At 37.0% G+C, this 23,231-nt stretch overlaps 1 protein-coding gene across 9 annotated transcripts in view; it reads left to right on the top strand.

Moving 5' to 3' along the window:
* The window catches only part of agbl4 (AGBL carboxypeptidase 4), a 685,205-nt gene that overhangs the window by 588,521 nt on the left and 73,453 nt on the right, over positions 1 to 23,231 (top strand). For all 9 annotated transcript variants that reach the window (XR_012383709.1, XR_012383713.1, XR_012383710.1 and 6 more), the window contains 2 exons: positions 296 to 410; positions 6,619 to 6,730. Coding sequence is in view for 4 of the 9 variants with exons in the window: in XM_073909449.1 (XP_073765550.1) it covers positions 296 to 410; positions 6,619 to 6,730 (227 nt within the window). In the remaining 5 variants the exon portion in view is untranslated. The remainder of the gene's footprint in view (positions 1 to 295; positions 411 to 6,618; positions 6,731 to 23,231) is intronic.

The following is a 23,231-nucleotide window of genomic DNA, read 5'->3' as shown; positions in this document are numbered from 1 at the left end:
GACCGCTGCCATTGACAAGCCTCCCATCCTTCCGTCTGTCCTCCGTCTGTCTCTCCTTCTCATTCTGTGCTGTAATTAGTATGATCTTTGATTCTTGGCTGCATAAATCTCTCCCTCTTTCATTCTGCTGTTGGTTCTATTTCATTTGTATTGACTGGAGATGTCTCTGATATCCTCCTCTGATGTATTAATGTCTTTCACTGTCCAATTGTCTTTCAAACTCAATTCGAAGTCACTTTTGCATTTCGGGGCGTAATGCTTTTATTGTGTGTGTGTGTTTGTGGTTTTCCTGCAGGTGTCATTGACTTTCTGGTTAGCCAACATCCCATCGCTCAGGTCCTGCGGGATCATGTGGTCTTTAAGATTGTCCCGATGCTGAACCCTGATGGCGTGTACCTGGGAAACTACAGGTCAGTGGAAACTATTGATTATTGCACCTATTGTGTATGAAGTAATTGACGATTTGCCATTGATTTATTATAAAACAATGCACAGCTGAGGTTGAGATGTGGGCATGATGCAGAATTGTTTTTGAATATTTCAATGAACCAGGGTCGAGTATTCAGATTTATTTTTGTACTGTACAGATGTTTTTTTTTTTTTTTCACAAACTTCAACAGAGTGTACAAATCTTGATGGTTTTGTGGGTCTCGTCTATCAAATCTGATCTTTCTTTTGTATCGGATTCAAGTCAGGTGATTGGCTGGGCCATTCTAAAGCTTTATTTTCTTTCTCTGAAAGCATTTGAGTATCCTTGGCTGTGTTTTGTATCATTGTCTTGCTGAAATGTTCACCCTGGTTTCATCTTCATCATCCTGAAAATGTATATGTTGAACTGAAGCAGATCAACATCTACATTTACAATGATAAAGGGCAGTGGGTTGGTGAAGAACTACTGAGAGATTTCAGCTGCTGTCTGGGCTTTTACTGCCTTTCTACACCTTCCTTTCATCATGTGTTCAATACATACAATACATATTACAAATAACTTCATTTGTGATTTAAGTATTTTAGTTTTCTTTGCATATATAGATTTCTTTAATTGTTAAATAGTAAAACTGTCCAAGTTTAAGAAAACTGCTCTAGTTACAAAATATTGAACCACTGTCAGCACATTAATTACATTTTTAATGCAGCTATTAGAGAAATATGTTATGATAGGCAAAAAGTCATTCAAAATAACTTTAAAATACAAAAGAACTATTTTTGGTGAAAAAGAAAGCTGAAAAAGAAATTAGATGTGATTCATTGTATTGGATCTGTGCGTTATGTCTTAAAGAGACCACAGCCTACCTATTGACTTTAGATTATTATTATTTTTTAAATACTAATCTTATTTATTATAATACAAAATAGTTCTGATCAAAACACATTTTACAGTATTTTAGTATTTCTACGTAAAGATACTAAAATACTGTATAAATGTGTTCGTAACAGAAAAATGCTGCATATGTGGGTGTAAAATCATTTATTTTGGGTATTTTGAGCATAAAACAACCATTCAACCATTATTACTGAAATTTTCAACAGGTTTATTCAGAAAACATAGCCCAATATACATTTCTGGAGATTAGCCAGAGCTACTTATGTCTGCATTTTGTCTGTAAAACAAGCGTTGTGGGGCGGTATGACCCCGTTCCTTTTCTTGCTTACAAGCTGACTGCTTACCTGCATGTGGACGGCTTTTCTGCTGTTACCATTTTGTCCAGTGGCTCAACACATACGTTGGCGGACTTGAAATGCAGAACAAAGTTGACCGTAATAATGGGGTTCGAGTCCAATGAAGAACTATTGATAGGGGGAGGGTGGAGTATTGGTCGGTTGGTCTGTTAGTCAACAGGTGCTTCTGGTGGATTTACGTAAGAACAGCAGGCGCGAATGCCACTCGCAAGAGACATTTGAGATCGGAAAAAGCATTCACAACGGCATCTGGTGGATTCGTGAAAAAAAAAAATGCAAAAAAAATCACCTTCTGGGATGTATTTTGCTCTCTCTAGAAATGTATACAGTAGTACGTAATCAGAATAAACCTGGGTTGGAAATTGTTGCATGGAAGTGCTTATACTTATTCTTTTTTCTTTAATTGCATTATGGTTAATATTAATTTGCATAAGAATGTTATGTCATCATAGTCAAAGCACATGATCTGCCTTATGTACACATTGTCTGTACTTTACGGGACATTTGCAGTGGGTGTGGATGTGCATTAGTGTGTGCAGTGGCCAGTCTTCAGCAGGACTGCAGTTTGGTCATGCACGGCAGGTGTTGTCTTCACTCCTAATCCCATTATTGGCTTCTATATAATGGCTGCGATCATTCGGAATACACCAGCGGTGCACAGCTTTTTCCCATAGGCCTGTGGAAGCTCCATCAGTGGCTGCCACCTTGTGACAGCTCGCAAGCACTGCACAACTGCAGAGGTGGATCAATGGTTCAATGGCGGTGACAGGCCTGACATACGACATACGCCACCGCTGACCCTTGCAGGTGCTCTCGACAGCAACTTTAACCGATGCTGCCTCACCTAGAGCCATTGGGGTCCATAATTAGAGATCAGATCCATTTCTCTCTCTCTCTCTCTGGTGCTGAATCAGTAGTTTTTTAGTCGAGCGAGAGAGAGGGAGAGAGAGTGAAGCACAAGCAGATGCAGGAGGCGACGTGGGATCAATCCTTGCTGACTGGGGATTAGTGTTGTTCTGAGAGCCGCAGCATTGACTACAGGTTCAGCTCAAAGTCACAGTCACAGAGTCTCAGCTGGACGGCAGCAGGGATGCGGGCATCTGTCCATCCCCCACATCAGACCACTGCCTCGGGGAAAGGAAAATAATAAACAGAGACCTGTAGGAAAGACCGCTTCAGAGATGGTGCATGTCCAATGGTGTGGAAAAAGAAAACGCTCAATATCGCTCAAAACACTAGGGATATCTACCATTTTGTGTCCGTAAATGTGAGGCAGTGTGGTTGTTTTTAGTGTGGCTGCTTTTAAAATATGCTCATTAAAGTAAATATTTTAAAAGTTCCAACTTTAATTTTTGAATGATGAGAGTATAGACACTGTTAAAAAAATACTCATGTTGTTTTTTTATTTTTCTGTTTACTTATTCTTTTGGGTCCCACTTTACATTAAGTTTCCTTAACTACTATGTACTTACATCAAATTTAATAATTCGTTACAATGTACTAATTGTGTAAATGCATGTATTTACTGTGTACTTATGCTTGATTAAATACCTGTATGTAATTACATCTGTAATTTAATTCTGGAATTACATTTGTAAATACACTGTTGACTATTCCTTACACCTTAACCCACCCTTAAACCTGCACATACCACCAAACTTGTCCATAACCCTACGCCTATCCCAACTCAAGAGCACCACAAGTGTTCTCAAATACATTATAAACAGAGTAAGTACATTGTATTGTATTTTATTTTTTATTTTTTGCAAGCGCATAGTAGTTTAGGACACTTAATATAAAGTTGGACCTACTTTTGAATTGGGACACTGATCTTTTTTAACCATTTTTACTCTTGAAAGTTGAAAAAAGTTACTTTTATCAACATTTTTAGTAGTTTTAAATAATATGTTGTCTGGGTTGGTGTTGTAAATTGCGGTGCTAAAACCTTGTAAACTAGGGTGATATGTAGACTTATTTCTTATATATAATTTCTTATCCATTGTATTTATTCCAACTGTTAAAATACCAATAAAAGTTTCTTTATTAAACTTTATAATTTAATTTTCAACATCAAAAGTCGACAGAGCAGAGATCAAGGTCCTATAATGCAATTCACAACCGTAAATAAACAGAAATCACCTGTCATGGTTTACATTTAGCAGTAAACAGGTTGTTTTAACATGATATCATTGGTGACAATCAAAATTCAGATGGAGGGCAGGAAGTGGTTGTTCTATCTAGGAGTCACAATCGGAATATCAAAATATTCCTGTTTTATATTGTTTATAATTGTTTAAATCGGACAAAATAAGAAATGCTGAACAGCTCTTAGACTTCCAAACGTTTTTGCTCATAATGGGGAGAAAGTTCAAGAAACTGGCTGAAAAACAGAAGAAAAGGCAGAATGTAATAAACATTTAATCTATGCATCCATGTGTACAAACTTTTTTTGAACATGATAATTCGTTTTACTGCAACAATAAAGCTTATATACAGGCCTAACTATGTCTATACATATGTTAAAGTGCTATATAAAAATCAGAAACAAACACCACCACACTTATACAATTTCCAGGAGATCATAAATATAATAAATAGTACCCTGCCCTGTAATCACTGCTGTAAAATCTCCATCTTGTTTTGCAATAATCCAAGTCTTTACTGGCGTTTCGGCAGAATAAAACAAGCATAACGTGAACATCAGCGCAGCAGCGGTGTTTATTTGCTGTTGGTAAGCTCATCGACAGAACAAAAAAGAAATGCAACCCTTGTGACAAAATTAGACTGTTATTATTTTGGAGCCCTTTTTCCCTTACAAAAATAAATAAATAATAATGTAGACTATGTGCTTTTGTATGCTTTCATCTGTTATATGTGATGTGTGGAAGATATCCGCATGGGGGAAAGCTATTATAATTTTAAAATAAACATGTTTTTGAACCACAAAGTAAAGTGCATAATGTGTACAACTCTTTCTTAATGAATAATACAGAATACTGTAGCATAGTAAACTGACAAACTGTAATAAATACTGTGATGTTAGTTTAAAGTAGTGCATAATGTGATTATAGCGTAGAAAATTGAAGCCTATTGAATAATTTTTTACTAAAGTTGTGTTTACCACAGCAAAAATATAATTTCTACCACAGTTTAATACAAGTAATTATAGTATGCTTCCAAACACTATATTTACTATAGTATTTTTCATGTAATTCAATTCAATTCAATTCAGCTTTATTTGTATAGCGCTTATACAATGTAGATTGTGTCAAAGCAGCTTCACATAAATGGTCATAGTAACTGGAACAGTGTGGTTCAGGTTTTAGTGTTTAAGTTCAGTTCAGTTCAGTTTAGCTCAGTTCAGTGTGATTTAATCATTACTGAGAGTCCAAACACTGAAGAGCCAATTCATCGATGCGTAGCTCTACCCATCCTGAACCATGCGAGGCAGTGGCGACAGCGGAGAGGGAAAAAAAACTTCACCTGATGGGAGTGAAGAAAAAAAACCTTGAGGGAACCAGACTCAGTTGGGCACGACCATTTTAATTTCTCCGCTGGCCAAAAGTCTTGTGCAGAGCTTCATTCGCCGTGGTTTAACGTAACGTAACGTAACTATCTAGCATGTACCGCTTCGGTTACCGGCAAATATATTTTAGTTCAGTAGAAAACTCAGCCCTCTTTATGATATAAGGATCATGCCCATTTTCTATTTATATATCCTTTGAAATATCTTATAAATCGCATAAATACAGACTTTCCTCTATGTCTCCCATTCAGTTTTTTTACTTCCTGCACGCCATCTGAATTCTGTGCATCACCAGAACCAGGTGATTGAAAGCAACCTATTGATCCATCCTCTTTCTTTACTTACTTACTTTACTTTCTCTTCTAGTGCAGTTCAATTAAATGTGTGAACAAACACTGCCATATGAACCTCTATGTGCACCAAACAAGTGGCACAAGACCACTGAAAATATGGGTCTAGCTCCGCTGAAATATAAATGTGACACAGAACAAAGACTAAATCTAAATGATTCAAAATCAACACATGCTGTCACAAGATGTAACCATAAAACGGCAGAATGCGGAACAGTATAGTTTTTCACTTCATAGTAGCCATGTCTATGAAATCATATCCCAGATCGAAGCGTGTATTCTTCAAAATATATATTTTTGTGTTTCTCCAAAATAGTCACACAGGCTGAAATGACACCTCTATCCTTTTAAGACTCTTTTGTTAACGCAACTATATTTCAGACACAACATATGAACTAAAATGAGTTCAAATTAGTAACATTTAATTTAAGGGCTTCAACAAACGCAAATGCTACTCATATCAAATATGTTGATATACAGCGTTCGCCTCTGCACTTTGCTATTTTTTTGTCTCTCATTTGCATAAAGTAAAATATTTCACAGCTTTTTGATGCTTGCTCCACTCCACTCTCAATCCCACCATCCCCTGTATGAGCCTGCAGCATAGAGAATGAATTGAAAACATTTGCTTTGCCTACTTCGCACCAGTGGACATGTACTGTGTGAGTGTGTGTGTGTGTGTGTGTGTGTGTGTGTGTGTGTGTGTGTGTGTGTGTGTGTGTGTGTGTGTGTGTGTGTGTGTGTGTGTGTTTGCGTGTGTGCGTGCGTGCGTGCGTGTGTGTGTGTGTGTGTGATTTCTGCAGTTATTTCTCTTGAAGCTTGACTGATGATGTAAACTCAGTAACCTTTTAGCACTTAAATGACATGAAAGCTTGTTCCACTTGATTCATGTCTAATTTCTATTGGGTAGCTCCGCCCACAACTAATCTTTACCTTAAAGTTCATATTCACTTATGAACATATGAACATATTCTCTTAGTATTTTATTTAATAGTGTTTTGTTCTCAGTGAGGCCTGACAAAGAAGATAACGTGTTGGTGTGTTTTGCAATTTGTTTGGCAGGTGTTCTCTAATGGGCTTCGATCTAAACCGTCATTGGCAGGACCCTTCCCCTTGGGCACATCCAACTCTTCATGCTGTCAAACAACTCATTGTCCAGATGAACCAGGACCCAGTGAGTATCCCTACAGTTCAAAAACAACATCCCAAATGTTTATTGGAAATACTTGCCTCTTCCTTCATTTTTGCGAAATGTCAAATACTTTTCTCAGAGTACGTTTTGTTGTACATTTCAGATGACAAATCCACTAGAGGGTGCAGTTTACACTATTGCAAATCTGAAATACATTGCTTAAGTATGTTGTTCTGTAAGATTCAGATGCGTGTATTTTTTGTACACCTCCAAGGGAAAGCGGGGTTTGTTGTGCATGTCACCAAGTGAACCACTGACCTAAATCCTGCCCTAATCCCAACCATTAGTGTTTTCAAAAGGAAATGTAAGAGGAATGTACACTGCGGTCACATAGTTTTATCTTGATTTTACATTACTTGTATATATTTTTGTAACTGTGTTATGTGTGCCTGGCTAGTATTTGGTGCTGTTAAATTGTTAGTAAACAGTAGCTATAGGGAAGTGATGTCATCTTCTTTCATTTTAATCTACACTCCCCTAAACACATACTATGCACATCCATGACATCATTATCATCAAAAACACTCATTTACATGTGTTAACATGGACATCACAATGACTTTCACCTTCCGACTTCCATTTTGAAACGTTTAAGGATTTATGCATTTCAGCCTCAAAGATCAACCATTTTTGTGTAAACAAATCTGAAGAAGGCAGCCCGATCTCACGAGGCAACGTAACTATTTTATGTTTTGTCAGTTTAGTGGCTAATACGTACAAATTTGTATGAGTTCAGTCAGATGAAAATTTTAAGTTGCATGATTTAAAAAAAAAAAAGCGAGGCAGTGGCGCAGTAGGTACTGCTGTCGCCTCACAGCAAGAAGGTCGCTGGTTCGAACCTCGGCTCAGTTGCCATTTCTGTGTGGAGTTTGCATGTTCTCCCTGCCTTCGCTTGGGTTTATTCCGGGTGCTCCTGTTTCCCCCACAGTCCAAAGACATGTGGTACAGGTGAATTGGGTAGGCTAAATTGTCTGTAGTGTATGAGTGTGTGTGTGAATGTGTATGTGGATGTTTTCCAGAAATGGGTTGTGGCTGGAAGGGCATCCGCTGTGTAAAAACTTATATAAGGATAAGTTGGCGGTTCATTCCGCTGTGGCGACTCCGGATTAATAAAGGGACTGAGCCGTCAAGAAAATGAATGAATGAATGATTTTTAAAAAGGAGATGTGGCACCCAACCCCACCCCTAAACCCAATTGTCATTGGGGGATGAGCAAAACATACTAAATTGTACAAATGAGATCATACGAATTTGTACAAGTTAGCCACTAAATCAGTGTTACTCAAAAGTTAGTGGTAGTGTTAATCAAAAGTTACAAATTCCTGTGAGATACTGCTGGAAAAAGATCGACCATTTTTGTGTAATTAAAGAGGAAAATGCATACAGGCCAGTAGCCAGCTATTAAAAGTGGGGTCATTTTCCTGGGAAGCAGAATTTTTTGCACTTATTAATTTGGGATTTAATATTTGGTTTATATTCTGCATTTTTACAAAGACTGTAGAATACGCAAGACATGTCACTCATATATATATATATATATATATATATATATATATATATATATATATATATATATATATATATATATATATATATATATATATATATATATATATATATATATATATATTATTATTATTATTTTTTTTTTTAACATAACATAACAAGCAAACTTGTTACAAAGACCTGTTTGTACAACAGAGTATGATGACAAAGCATGTTAAAACATTACAGAAATGATGCATTATTATGAGAGTTTTTTTCAAGGTTACACATAAAAGGATTCCAAATTTTGTCACATTGTTCAAGTTTTCTTTTCAAATAGTATCTAATTCACTCCACATGTAAAATAGAGGCAATTTCTCCAAGCCACAGTTTACATGTAGGGGATTCCTTTTTTCCCAAAACAGTAGCAGTAGCTTCTTGGCAGTAGTTAAACAGTATGAGAGCAATTTATGTTGTGTATTTGACAACAAATGCGTTTGTTTAGAGAATCCCAGAATTACAAGCTTTAAATCTGGTTGTAACTGCAACTTCAACACCCCAATAATTCTGTATCTTAGAACAAAAAATAAAACTGTGAGATAGATCCACATCTGATGCATTACATTTGTCAGAAAGAGGTGAAATATTTTGGAAGATTCTATGTAGTTTTTTCTTTGAATAATGTAACTTATGAATTATTTAAATTGAATAAGACAATGTCTAGAATTAATAGAGTGTTTATTAATATCCATTCCAAACCACATTTCCTCCGAAATTTCCACTCCCAATTCTTCCTCCCACTCTTCCTTAAAACATTTTGTGGAGGGGAAAGTAACGGATTATAGTTGTTCATAAATTATTGATAATACTTTTTTACTACCTTTACACCAATAGGCATTTGTCAATGATTGTCACTCGCAAAGTTTTGAATGGAGAAAAGTGTAACGGTCAATATGACTAATAAAGCCCGCCTTCTAGTACAAGAGCCAATCCTCGATCGGTATAGACTGACAATACTCCGGTGGAGGGACTTGGGCTAGACATGAGTTTCTGCAGCTATTATGTGATTCAAACATTTAGAAACAAAACTTATGACAGTTGTTGTTGACTTTTATTGGTGATTCCTAAAATAAAATACAATCATAAGCTTGGCAAGTAGTTTTGGAGAATTTGATGTTCCCCATTCAGACAGAAAGCCCAAGCATACTGCTCGAGAGGCATTTCAAAGATGGTCGCTGAGTGAAATTACTTGGCTGCGTCCGAAACCGCCTACTACTCAGTAGGTACTGCATTTGAATTTAAACGTACTACTCGGCCGTTAAAAAAGTACGTTCTATACAGTATGAATGTGAAAAGTATGAATAGAATTCGGACGTACTACATCCGCCATTTTGTCATGGAAACGTGACCTACCTGCGTCAGTTGCGTCACCTCACTTTCATTCATGAATTCTCTCATGGGGCATTATGGGATAGGGACCATTTTTTTGGTTGTGGGGAGTGGAGAACATGAGTCTGATTCCAGCGACGCTCCAGGGACAGACGAGTCTTCGCTGAGGCCATCTTCCAGCCTAAACCACGGCGAATGAAGCTCTGCACAAGACTTTTGGCCAGCGGAGAAATTAAAATGGTCGTGCCCAACTGAGTCTGGTTCCCTCAAGGTTTTTTTTCTTCACTCCCATCAGGTGAAGTTTTTTTTCCCTCTCTGCTGTCGCCACTGCCTCGCATGGTTCAGGATGGGTAGAGCTACGCATCGATGAATATGCTCTTCAGTGTTTGAACTCTCAGTAATGATTAAATCACACTGAACTGAGCTAAACTGAACTGAACTGAACTTAAACACTAAAACCTGAACCACACTGTTCCAGTTACTATGACCATTTATGTGAAGCTGCTTTGACACAATCTACATTGTAAAAGCGCTATACAAATAAAGCTGAATTGAATTATGGAAGTATGCGGTTTCGGACGCAGCCCTTGTCTTAAAGGGAATTTGATTTTGGTGACATTTTATGCACTAATTTGTGCTGTAACAGCTTGTCTATTGGTATTATACTGTCTTTTGGTATTATACTGTCTTTTGCAAATAACAAACTGGCCACCACATTAAACTTTAGTCAGAAAGATTATTCATAAAAAAACATTAACAATAATAAAGCACTTTTTTACTGCCTCTCCAAAAAATTCCTAGATATCAACAATGGCCTGATTTTAAATAAACTCATAGATTAAAAATTTTTGGTCTTAACGTTTTTGCTGAAGTCAAAAACGTGGACTGCGAATGGGAATAATGCGAGTTCTACTTGCTGTGAAGCCAGACAGAGGATTCTGCTTGGTCCTAAAGCTTTTGTCTACCAGTATACCAGTAATACCAGTAAAAATGGACAGGGAGGTCAGGTATGGCAAATTTTGGAACTTTCAAACCACCCGAACCTCCCCTGGCCATGGGCCTGGCATAAATAGTTTCCTGTTTTTGCTTTAAAAACATGGTGTATATATATCCAGTAAGAGGAAAATATGTGGGTGAAAATGCCTGGAAATGATTTAACGGATACAAAGCTAAACTTAATCTTTACAAAAAAAAAAAAAAAACATCTTTCATTAATTTTTAGAACACACTGTTCTGCCCCAAAACACATGCCATTAGTTAAGCAAATGTTCTTGTGTTGGGTGTTTAGGGGATACTGCATATGCATATATTAAAGTCGGTTAAGAGAAAGCATTTTTACACCGAACTTCAGCTAAAAAAAATCACAAAGGCACACACTTTGGCTCTGTCTTTGAAATGCAAGGTTATGTATAGTATGTATAACAGCCTGGCTCAGCATATAGGAAGCAACAAACTATTCAAAGCACCCACAGCTCAGCATTATTCTCAATGAGTGAATCTGTGGGAGTGTTTTCAGCCCAGGTGAGTCTCCCACACACACTCTCACTCATCTAGCTTTTGTCTGAGAGAAAGCACCGCCTCGACTTCCTTTATGTTAATTATAGCAGAAGAGTGAGGTTGTTGGATTAGTGAAGGTCAGATGCTGTCCTGGGAATCGCCTGCCCTTTCCTGCTCTTTCACATCCTGATAAGAGCGGCAGGCATACTCAGGAGCGCAGGGCAGCGCCACGCGGCTTAACCTTTCCCCCAGGCCTGACACACTGATCAATGTGTTGCTTCACGGCAGAGTGATCCGTTCATGTCCCTCACATCCTGACAAACACAGACATATACGCTTCATTACATTGGTAGGTTAGATATGAGGAATGTTGCATATAGTTGTGATGTGGGCTTCTGCATGCGTGGAGATGCCCTTTGCACGCTTTCCACAGGAGCCAAACAAGCAGATGTACTTTTTACTTGATTGCTCTGTTTGATTGAGCACCTCGACCAGGCTGACACAATAACACTGATTTCATTTAATCCACCAATAGCAGTCACGGAAAGAAAAGTGTGTAGGGAATCTGTCAGGTGAAGACTGCCATTGGGTTCAACAAAAGGTACAATTATACTCACCAAGGCTGATTTTTTCCCCGCACTAAAATACAGTATTATTAATACAATATCAATTTTAATTTTATTATATTCAGTGATAATATAATAATAATAATTTCAAATGTAATTTAACCTTGTGATGGCAAAGTTGAATTTTTAGCACCCGTTATTACAGTCTTCAATCAGAATCATGCAGAAATCATTTTAATATGCTGATTTGGTGCCTAAGATTGTCAAGATTATCAGCTTTTTTTGTGTGGAAACTGATACTTTTTTTCAAGATTCTTAAACAATATATTAGATTCTTTTATGGCGGTCAAACATTTTGGTCACACTTTATTTTGATGGTCCGTTTGTTGAATTTAAGTTACATTGCATTTACATGCCAACTAATTCTCATTAAATTATAAGTAGACTGTTAGGTTGGAGTTGGGTGTGTTGTAGTGTAGTGTAAGTTGACATGTACCTGCAAAGTTTCTTATAGTCAGTTAAACGTCTGTTGAAGGACCAGTATCAACAGATATTAAGCACACAGTCTACTAATACTCAAATGGACCATAAAAATAAAGTATTACCAATGTATTTACAATATATTCTCAATTATTTTGACTATTTTATGTACCACAAAAATCGTGTCAGACATATTTTAATATGAATAATTGTATGACATAATAAAGACTAATAATTGACAAGTATTAGTGCGGCGCAGTGGGTAGCGCTGTCGCCTCACAGCAAGAAGGTCACTGGTTCGAGCCTCGGCTGGGTCAGTTGGAATTTCTTTGTGGAGTTTACATGTTCTTCCTGTGTTCCCATGGGTTTCCTCCGGGTGCTCCGATTTCTTCCATAGTCCAAAGAAATGCAGTAGAGGTGAATTGGGTAAGCTAAATTGTCCATAGTGTATGAATGTTTCCCAGTGGTGGGTTGCAGCTGTAAGGGCATCTGCTTTGTGAAACATATACTGGAGAAGTTGGTGGTTTATTTTTCTGTGGCGACCCCTGATTAATGAAGGGACTAAGCTAAAAAGAAAATTAATGAATGACCCCTCAAACTAAAAAGTTTTACCAAAGATTTTAATCATTAGCAACATATTAAAGTCTATTTTTTTTCTTCTACTGTATATACTTGTTCAGAATATGTATTTTTATCTAGTTTTGCTTAATTTCCCATACATACTGTATATATGGAACATTTTAAAAAAAAAATGGTTAAAATACTTATACCCAGAAAACATAGACAGTTTATGGATGTTTACACTCACCGGCCACTTTATTAAGTACACCTGTGCAACTGCTCGTCAACGCAAGTTTCTAATCAGTCGATCACATGGCAGCAACTCAATGCATTTAGACATGTAGACATGGTCAGGACGATCTGCTGCAGTTCAAACTGAGCATTAGAATGGGGAAGAAAGGTGATTTACGTTACTTTGAATGTGGCATGGTTGTTGGTGCCAGACAGGCTGGTCTGAGTATTTCAGAAACTGCTGATCTACTGGGATTTTCACGCACAACCATATTTAGGATTTACAGAGAATAGTCTGAAAATGAGAGAATATCCAGTGAGCGGCAGTTCTGTGGGTGCAAATGACTTGTTGATGCGAGAGGTCAAGGGAGAATGGCCAGACTGGTTTGAGCTGATAGAAAGGCAACAGTAACTTAAACAGCCACTCGTTTCAACCGAGATATGTTGAAGTGCATCTCTGAACGCACAACATGTCCAACCTTGAGGTGAATGGGCTACAGCAGCAGAAGACCACACCGGGTGCCACTCCTATTAGCTAAGAACAGGAAACTGAGGCTACAATTCGCACAGGCTTACCAAAATTGGACAATAGAAGATTTGAAAAAAGTTGCCTGGTCTGATGAGTCTCGATTTCTGCTTCAAAACTTGAACAGCAGGGTGAGAATTTGGCATCAACAAGATGAAAGCATGGATACATCCTGCCTTGAATCAATGGTTCAGGCTGGTGGTGTTGGGGATATTTTATTGGCACACTTTGGTCAAATTAGTACCAATTGAACATCGTGTCAACGCCACAGCCTACCTGAGTATTGTTGCTGACCATTTAAATCCCCTTATGACCACAGTGTACTTATCTTCTGATTGCAACCTCCAGCTGGATAACACACCATGTCATAAAGCGCGAATCATCTCAGACTGGTTTCTTAAACATGAAAGTTTACTGTACTCAAATAGCCTCCACAGTCACCAGAACTCAATCCAATAGAGCATCTTTGGGATGTGGTGGAACGCGAGATTGGAATCATAGATGTCCAGTCGACAAATCTGCATGAACTGCATGATGCTATCATGTCAATATGGACCATAATCTCTGAGGAATATTTGCAGTGCCTTGTTTAATCTATGCCACAAGGGATTGAGGCAAATCTGAAGGCAAAAGGGGGTCCAACCCGGTACAAGTAAGATGTAGCTAATAAAGTGGCCGGTGATAGTATATACCACATATGATTTTGGTACATTATTTTAATTCCCAATTTTTAAAAATGTTGTTTTTAAAAAAGCTTATTTAAAACATTAGACATGTTACTTGTGTTAATGTGTTAATTTGCATTGACCACCATATATTCATTCATTCATTTTCTTTTCGGCTTAGTCCATTTGTTAATCAGGGGTCCCCATAGCGGAATGAACCGCCAACTTATCCAGCATATGTCCCAGAGATGGGTTGCAGCTGTAAAGGCATCCACTGCTAAAACATATTCTGAATAATTGGTGGTTCATTCCGCTGGGGTGACCCCTGATTAATAAAGAGACTAAGCCAAAAATAAAATGAATGAATGAATTTATGGTGGTGTCTTGACAAAGATAAAAATGTGACTAGGTTTTATTTCTGCAATTAGTATTATTTTTTCTTTCTCTCGTGGTGTAATTTACATTTTACATTTACATTTAGTCATTTAGCAGACGCTTTTGTCCAAAGCGACTTACAAATGACTTTACTGCATAATCGTTTTGGCTTTCCACTAATTTATAAAAATACAACAAATAGTAATGCGGAAAAATGAGTGAATGTATGAAATTCATCAGATTAGTCATAATTCATTCATTTTCCTTTGGCTTCGTCTCTATTTCAGAGGTCGCCACAGCGGGATGAACCAACCAAACTATTCCACCATATGCTTTATACTGCGTATGGCCTTCCAGCCAGTATGGGGAAACACCCATACACACCAATTCACACACACTCATACACTACGACCAGTTTAGTTCATCCAATTTACCTACTTTATAGTGTATGTCTTTAGACTGTGGGAGAAACTGGAGCACCCGGAGGAAAACCACGTTAACACGAGGAGAACATGCAAACTCCAATCAGAAACCCCAACTAGCCCAGCCAAGACTCGAATTAGCAACCTTCTTGCTGTAAGCCAACAGTGCTATCCGCTAAGCCACCGTAATTATTATCTTTACTAAAATTAAATTATCAGTCAAATTCCTTTTAAGCCTATTTATACATTCAGTGCCTCAACTCGTATTCAAGAAAAGAATAGAAAAGAAAAGAAAAGAAAAGAAAAGAAAAGAAAAGAAGAGCACTGGCTATAGTTTGGACAGATGTGTAAGATGCTGGTTTTATGAGGAGAGAGTGTGTGCAGGCAGGAGAGAGAGACTCTGGGGAGAGGTAAACTTTTCATAGCTCTCTCTGGATCCCACAATTTGTGTCCTTGTTTCATTCCCTTCTGTCCTTTTAAAGAGATTTAGTGGAGTTTGGGAAATCATAGTCCTTATTTTTCTTTTTTTTGTGTGTGTGTAGTTGTTGCAAATAACAAGCTCACAATAAGATTGAGTTGTTGTCAGTTTAAGCACATGGAAGTCAGAAGTTCAGCTATCACTTAGAGGGGTCACTGAGGGAACATAACTAGGAAATGTTATTTCCCTTGCATGTAATTAGTCATTAAGCTGATGCTTTTATCTAAAGCGACTTGCAGTACACTTATTACAGAAACAATCCACCTGGAGTTTAGTTGCTCAAAGCGATATACCACAAATCCTCAAGGCCCTCTGCCAAACACGAGCAGTGACGTCACACACACACCGATGTTAACACTGCCATGCTATTTTAGGCAACAGTAATGTACTTGGCTTGCTGTGTGTCAGTGCTGTAGATTCAGATGTTGAACCATTCAGCAAATGCACATCAAGAATGTTCTAGAATGAAGCTGAAAAATATGTAACATGGATACACTGAAAAAAAGTGTGTCCAGAAGCGCTTTTGATAAAACATAGATTAGTGTAAGAAAACTGCACCAAACTAAAGAGAAAAGGGAATCAGTTTACATAACTTAAAATTAAACTATGATGCAATATCACTAATTGGTCGTACTTTACAATAAGGTTTCAGTAGTAAATGTTGGTGTATTTACTAACACGGATTAAGAATGAACAATATTAATGTATCAATATTACTGTGTCACCGTGCTGCCCGGATTTGTACTTATATACTTTAATAAACAGTGCATAAGTTGATATTCTGGCATCACTGTGGTGCAGTGGGTAGCACGATTGCCTCACAGCAAAAAGGTCGCTGGTTCAAGCCCCGGCTGGGTCAGTTGGCATTTCCGTGTGGAGTTTGCATGTTCTCCCTGTGTTTGAATGGGTTTTCTCCGGGTGCTCTGGTTTCCCCCACAAGTTCAAAGAGATTTACATTTAGCAGACGCTTTTATCCAAAGCAACTTACAAATGAGGACAAGGAAGCAATTTACACAGTTTCAGGTATTTAAAGTGTAAGAAGCAAAACAGTAGTAATTATATATATATATATATATATATATATATATATATATATATATATATATATATATATATATATATATATATATATATATACATACAGTTAGCGGTGGAGCCAGAGAGGCAATTGCAGATTAGGAAGAAAAGTGGAGACTAAATAGTTGAGTTTTTAGTTGTTTCTTGAAGACAGCAAGTGACTCTGCCGTTCTGATGCAGTTAGAGAGTTCATTCCATCAACTGGGCAGATTGAACGCGAGAGTTCGGGAAAGTGATTTCTTCCCTCTTTGGGATGGAACCACGAGGCGACGTTCATTCACAAAACGCAAGTAAGAAGGAGCAAAGCCTGAAGTCGCTTTGTAAGCAAACATCAGAGCTTTGGATTTGATGCGAGCAGCAACTGGCAGCCAGTGCAAACGGATGAGTAGCAGAGTGACATGTGCTCTTTTAGGTTCATTTAAGACCACTCGTGCTGCTGCATTCTGAAGCAGCTGAAAAGGTTTGATAGAGTTAGCCTGAAGCCCGGCTAGTAGAGAGTTGCAATAGTCCAGTCTGGAGAGAACAAGAGCTTGAACAAGGAGTTGAGCTGCATGTTCAGATAGGAAGGGTCGAACCTTTCTAATGTTATAGAGTGCGAATCTGCACGATCGAGCAGTTCTAGAAATGTGGTCAGAGAAGTTTAGAGAAGTCTTTTCACCGTTTTGGATGTTGTAATGGTTGCCCTATCCATCTGGATTGAAAAGTTATGATGTAGAGTCGGGTTGGCAAAAACTTCAAGCATTTACTTTTTCGTGAGGTTAAGCTGAAGATGATGATCTTTCATCCAGTGTGAAATGTCTGACAGGCAGACTGAGATGCGAGCTGGAACCGAGGGATCATCAGGGTGAAATTCACCGTCAAGCCAACATCTTAAACCAACGTCATATTGACATCAAATACTGACGATCATTTGTCAGGTAAGGCAACCAAAATCCAGGATCTTATAGACGTCAAAGTGGTAAAGTCCACACAACATCAAGCTGTAACATCAATAGATGGTAATGTTTGGTTGATTTTAGGTTGAATGTTGGACATTGTAGGCAACGCAGTGGCGCAGCAAGTAGTGCTGTCGCCTCACAGCAAGAAGGTCGCTGGTTCGAGCCTCGGCTGGGTCAGTTGCCGTTTCTGTGTGGAGTTTGCATGTTCTCCCTGCGTTCGCATGGGTTTCCTCCGGGTGCTCCGGTTTCCCCCACAGTTCAAAGACATGCGGTACAGTTGAATTGGGTAGGCTAAATTGTCTGTCGTGTATGAGTGTGAGTGAGTGTGTGTGGATGTTTCCCAGAGATGGGTTGCGGCTGAAAGGGCATCTACTGCGTAAAAACGTACTGGATAAGTTGTTGGTTCATTCCGCTGTGGTGACCTCAGGTTAATAAAGGGACTAAGCCGACAAGAAAATTAATGAATGTTGGACATTGATGTCGGCCTGATTGTCTGGCGTCAACCTGATTTTAATTTCCAAACAAAATGTAACGTCCCCATGACGTTGGGGTACAACGTCAATCTGATGTTGTGTTGACGTCTTGTACCTGCTGGGTGTTTAAGGCCATTTAGATCATCAGACAGTCAACATCAGTCATCTTCTCATCAGTGGCATGCATCTAAATGTAACGGAGGCCAGCTAGTGAGTGGTGCGTAGGTAAACCTCACTCCTCTGACCTCTAAAGGTGCTCTAGCGACAGACGCTAGAGGCCATGGTCTTTAGCCTCCTTGTTAGAGTAACAGACTCCGGAATGTCGGTGGTTAGATACGAGCTCGGAGCGGGTTGGGTGGCGTAGGACCGGCGGGATTACATAAACAGTCTCTGGGGGGTCATTGCGTGTGAAAATTTTGGACATTTTCTAGGACACGTTAAATGCTTCCAAATGGTTTGCTGCAATTATAAATCGTCCAATATCTTGAGGTAGTTCATTATGATGTGATTTAACTTCTATATGCGATTTGATTCGACAGGAATTACAGCACTTATTTTTGTAATCCCCATAGACAGGAAAAAAAAGTAGTGACTACAGGTTGAAGGAAAGTTCAAAAGCAAGTTGAAACTGCACTAAAAAATGTACTCAAGGGAAAGTAGAAGTCCACATTACTCTAATTACTGTAGTTTAAATATTTGTAATTTGTTACTTAACAACAATAAGAATAAGATCATGCAGAATGCGTTCTTTATATTCTTCATATGTACTATTTATTCTTCAAATTAGTACCAATAAACAGTCAGTAGTCAATAGAGAGAATTGTCATGTAAACTTAAAAAGCCTATTTTTACCCCATTCCAACTGCAAATGCAAGTAAAACATGAAAACATAAACAAAAAAATGTGGTTTCTCTGAGTACAAACCAACATCCATCATATTATTATGCAACTATGAGTTTGCTTAACATGATGAAGTGGCCTTTTTAAATAATATAACATGATATACAAACATTAGTATGCTAATGTGAGATGAGCCGCAAATATGAGCTGCTAATGTCTGTGTGGCAGTTTGGGTTCGGATGTACTTTTGGATTATGCGTTCGGTGGTTGTTGTTGTTGTTGTGGTTCGCAATATGGTGTGGAGGGGTTTTTGACTGATAAATGCAGAAGAAATCAGGACGGGGGAAACACTTCCCTCCCCAAAAGCACACACTGAGCATCTCACAGCTATACTGACAAACAAACACAAACACACTGACAAATGTGCATGGCAATGCGAGATCTCAAGCCAGACGGGCACTGGCTGCATTCTCTATGGGTAATCACATTAGACACAGCGCAAATCAAAGCTATGGGATGCCAATCTCTGTGCCAGGCCACTGACAGGAGGGCATCGCCACTGCCCACTGGCACATTCCAGCAGTATGGTGCACTTTTTAAAGCATTATAGGCATTATTTTCTGCTTTGAGGAAACTATTAGATATGTTTGATGCTATTCTGTTGCAAAAAAAGTTTTGAAAGCGACCAGTGAATGAAAGTAACTCATTTAAGAACTAATTCTAACTAGATCGGATGTCTGTGTCTGACCTTTAATAAGAAATAAAATATTTTATTGTTTCATTTCAAAATTATATTGAGTATAAAATAACTACCAGGTGTGTCTAAAAGGAATCTTTTCTTTATTTTATTTTATTTTATTTTATTTTATTTTATTTTATTTTATTTTATTTTATTTTATTTTATTTTATTTTATTTTATTTTTCTTAGAGAATTTGATGCATAACACAATACATTAGATGACTAACATTCTATGATAATATTGTTTGGATAGCCTCAACAATTTATTTATTTATTTATTTAACAATTAGAGGCATACGTCCAATGTTTTTGTTAAAAATATGTAAAAAAAAAAAATATATATATATATATTATTATTGTTGTTGTTGTTGTTGTTGTTGTTGTTGTTATACAAAATGTTTCTTTTTGCAGCAATGCCCCTTTTGTGTATTTAATATTTAAAGAAAAAACAGAATTTTACGCCAATGTTTTTGTTACAAATATGTAACATTAAACATGAAATGTATTATTATTATTATTACTATTATTATTATAATTATTATTATTATTATTATTATTATTATTATTATTATTATTATTATTATTATTATTATTATTATTATTATTATTATTATTATTATTATTATTATTATTATTATTATTATTTAAAATGTTTCTTTTTGCCACAATGTCTCTTTTGTTTATTTAATATTTGAAGAAAAAAAACAGACTTACATCAAACAAAATAACAATAGATAAATCAGAGGTTATTTTATTTTATTAATTTTTTCTTAAAGCATTCAAAGCATAACACAATATATTAGACATCTGTTTTTAAACATGACCCATGAAAAGAAGGAAAAAATATTTAGCATTCTATGATAATATTGTTTGGACACCCTCAGCATTTATTTATTTATTTATGTTTTAATTAATTTTTTTATTATTTGTTTGTTAATTTATTTGATTTATTTATTTAATATACTTTTTAAACAGTTAGAGGCATTACTCTAATGTTTTTGCTACAAATATGTTACATTAAACATAAAATGTATTATTATTATTAATATTATTATTATTATTATTATTATTATTATTACTATTATCATTATTGTACAAAATGTACCTTTTTGCAACAATGTGCCTTTTCTTTATTTAATATTTAAAGAAGAAAAAAACAGGCTTACATCAAACAAAATAACTTATTACATAAATCAGAGGTTTTCATTTTGTTTACATTTAGATTTTTTGAAGGTTAAGCCTCTCCTGACAATTTGTTCAAAAAGAAAAAGCATCATTTCACACAGACACACTTTTATAAACAACTGCGCACTGTAGTACTGATACTAATTAATCTTCAAGGCTGCAAGTTCATTGCCAAAACCAGCTCCATGTGCCCAGTATACTAACACACACCATGCTAAGCTAATGTATGCTAATCTACAACACTCACTGTTTAATTGCACCATCCTCTCCTGGTTAATATACAAGCTTGCATAACAATAGGCTATACATACAGTATAAGCCAAATACATTCTGGCAGAGAGAAAACTTTTTGCCAGTTACGTTACACTGCCCACATTATACAGGCAGAATAACTTATTAAATTATACAGGCAGGTTAACGGGAATTTAACAATGACTTTAAGAATGGCTTTTTTTTTTGTTTTTATTTGTAACATTTCTTCAACCACTAGGTCCACTATGTGTATTTTTTTGTGTGTGTTTTGGTTTTTGTTTTTGTTTTTGTTTTTGTGTGTTTTTTTTGTCTTGTTTTGTCTTGTTTTGTTTTGTTCCATTTCTTTAACCACTAAGGTTTTGTTTTGTCTCTCTGACCACTAAAAGCCGATTTATACTTCTGCATGCTGTCTGTGTTGCTCTGCAATAACACTTCCGAAACGCTAGCTGGCAAGGCGTTTTTATGTTCCTCTGTGTCAAGTTTCTTCACGGGTGTTTTGTTTTTTTCTGAACACTACTTTAAAGTACAAGAAGCTAAAACTCGCTCATTTAAAGGCGGGAACCAGCTGGTGTGCAACAACTTTAATCATAAGGTAAACACAAAACAACAAGTTCCATCTGGGAGCTCCTTCACGCTACTCCTCACAATCGCTCCATCGAGCTCACAGCTCTCCGCACCTCCCACACTCGTCACCGCTACTAAGCTGGCCAATCACAGAGCTTGCGCTCTGCATTGTTGTGACTTGTAGTTACATCTTTTAAGAGGTGTGCAGTAGCGTTGGTGAGCCCGAGCATACGCATTCGCTTGACACAGAGGTATAAATCAGCCTTAACGTCTGCTGAGTGTCTTTTTTTTTTCTTACATTTTTTTGCTTTGCTTTGCTTTGCTTCATTTTGCTTTCTTTAAATTAGTTTCGCTTTTATTGAAAGTAATAAGTGCCAATCACTATTCTTTAAAGTATTTTCTTTTAAGTTCATCAGAAGAATGAAACACAAAGTTTAAAACCACATCAGGGAGAGTAAATGACGAGGTAGTTTTAATGTTTTGCTCAACTATCCCTTTAATGCTTTTGAATAAAATATTTGAAAAAAAAAAAAAAAAAAATATATATATATATATATATATATATATATATATATATATCATGGTTTTGATTAATGAATGTTGAAAGAACTATCACATATGTTTGATCAAGAGAATTTATTTAACACCATATAAAAACGTTATTTAGACACATTCTACATTAGTCATAATTAACCAGTTTATTAATGCTAAAGTGTTTCAGTTTAACTGGTTTCATCAAGTTTTTCATCTTTTGTTTGTGCCTATATTTAGCTACATTTGAAACACCTCATTGCTGCGCTTTTGTGTTCAATCCATCTCTCTGAGTGCCAAAGTCACCTGAGCGTTTTTTAAACCGAAACAATTTGCCATATTACACTGTCGAGTGAACACTGGTCAGGTGAGAAAATGACTTAAAGTTAGTGAAGCAAGTCTATATAATCTGTCCGTGAGCACAAGTATTTGTTTAGAGGGAAAAAAATAAAAGAGAAGGAGCGAGAGAAAGAAGGGTGGAAGAATAAGGAAACAAATGGACCTTTCTCCGGCGTAAAACGCTGCTTTTCCAGCCCATTTATCACGGAGAGCGAGGGATTCTTTTTGATTGGCTGATTACCTCGATCGTTCATCATGGCCCTGATATCCCCACCAATCTGACAACAGCATTTCGCATAATTTGTTAAAGATGACAAAAGGGCCGCTATTGCCATGCTTCATTTCTGACCTTTTTAATATTAGAAAATTAATTTTCCGTCTGAAACAAATGTATTAGATCCTGTCAGGCTAGCCAGATGAATATTGCACCTTGAAATCCCCCCTCCTCCTCTCTCTCCTTCCATCCATGTGTAGTTGATGGGTTTTTTTGTTTTTCAAATGCATATGAAAGCGTTGTTTGCGGTTCTGATGGTGAAAGAAAGCAGTCTTGCGAAAGAAGGAGAGAAAAAGAAGGACAGATAGAGAGAGTTGAGACGTCCTCTGGTGTCAGACGTACCTTTCTGAGTGAGATTTACGGCCAATTTGCGTCCATCATCACTTGCTGTCCTCTGTCTTTCCATCATCTCACATTCAGTGAATCTCTGAAATTTCTGCATTTGTCTTGTATTTTCTTTGTGTGTATCTCTTGTGTTTTTAAGATAAGACACTGCAGGTAAAAGAAAATTAACTTTAATTTGATACTGGGCGATGCAGTGGCGCCATGGGTATCACTATCATCTCACAGCAAGAAGGTCACTAGTTCGAGCCTCG

Source organism: Danio rerio, chromosome 8 (assembly GCF_049306965.1).
Source record: "Danio rerio strain Tuebingen ecotype United States chromosome 8, GRCz12tu, whole genome shotgun sequence".
Taxonomy (NCBI): domain Eukaryota; kingdom Metazoa; phylum Chordata; class Actinopteri; order Cypriniformes; family Danionidae; genus Danio; species Danio rerio.
This window is presented reverse-complemented; position numbering and strand designations above follow the sequence as displayed.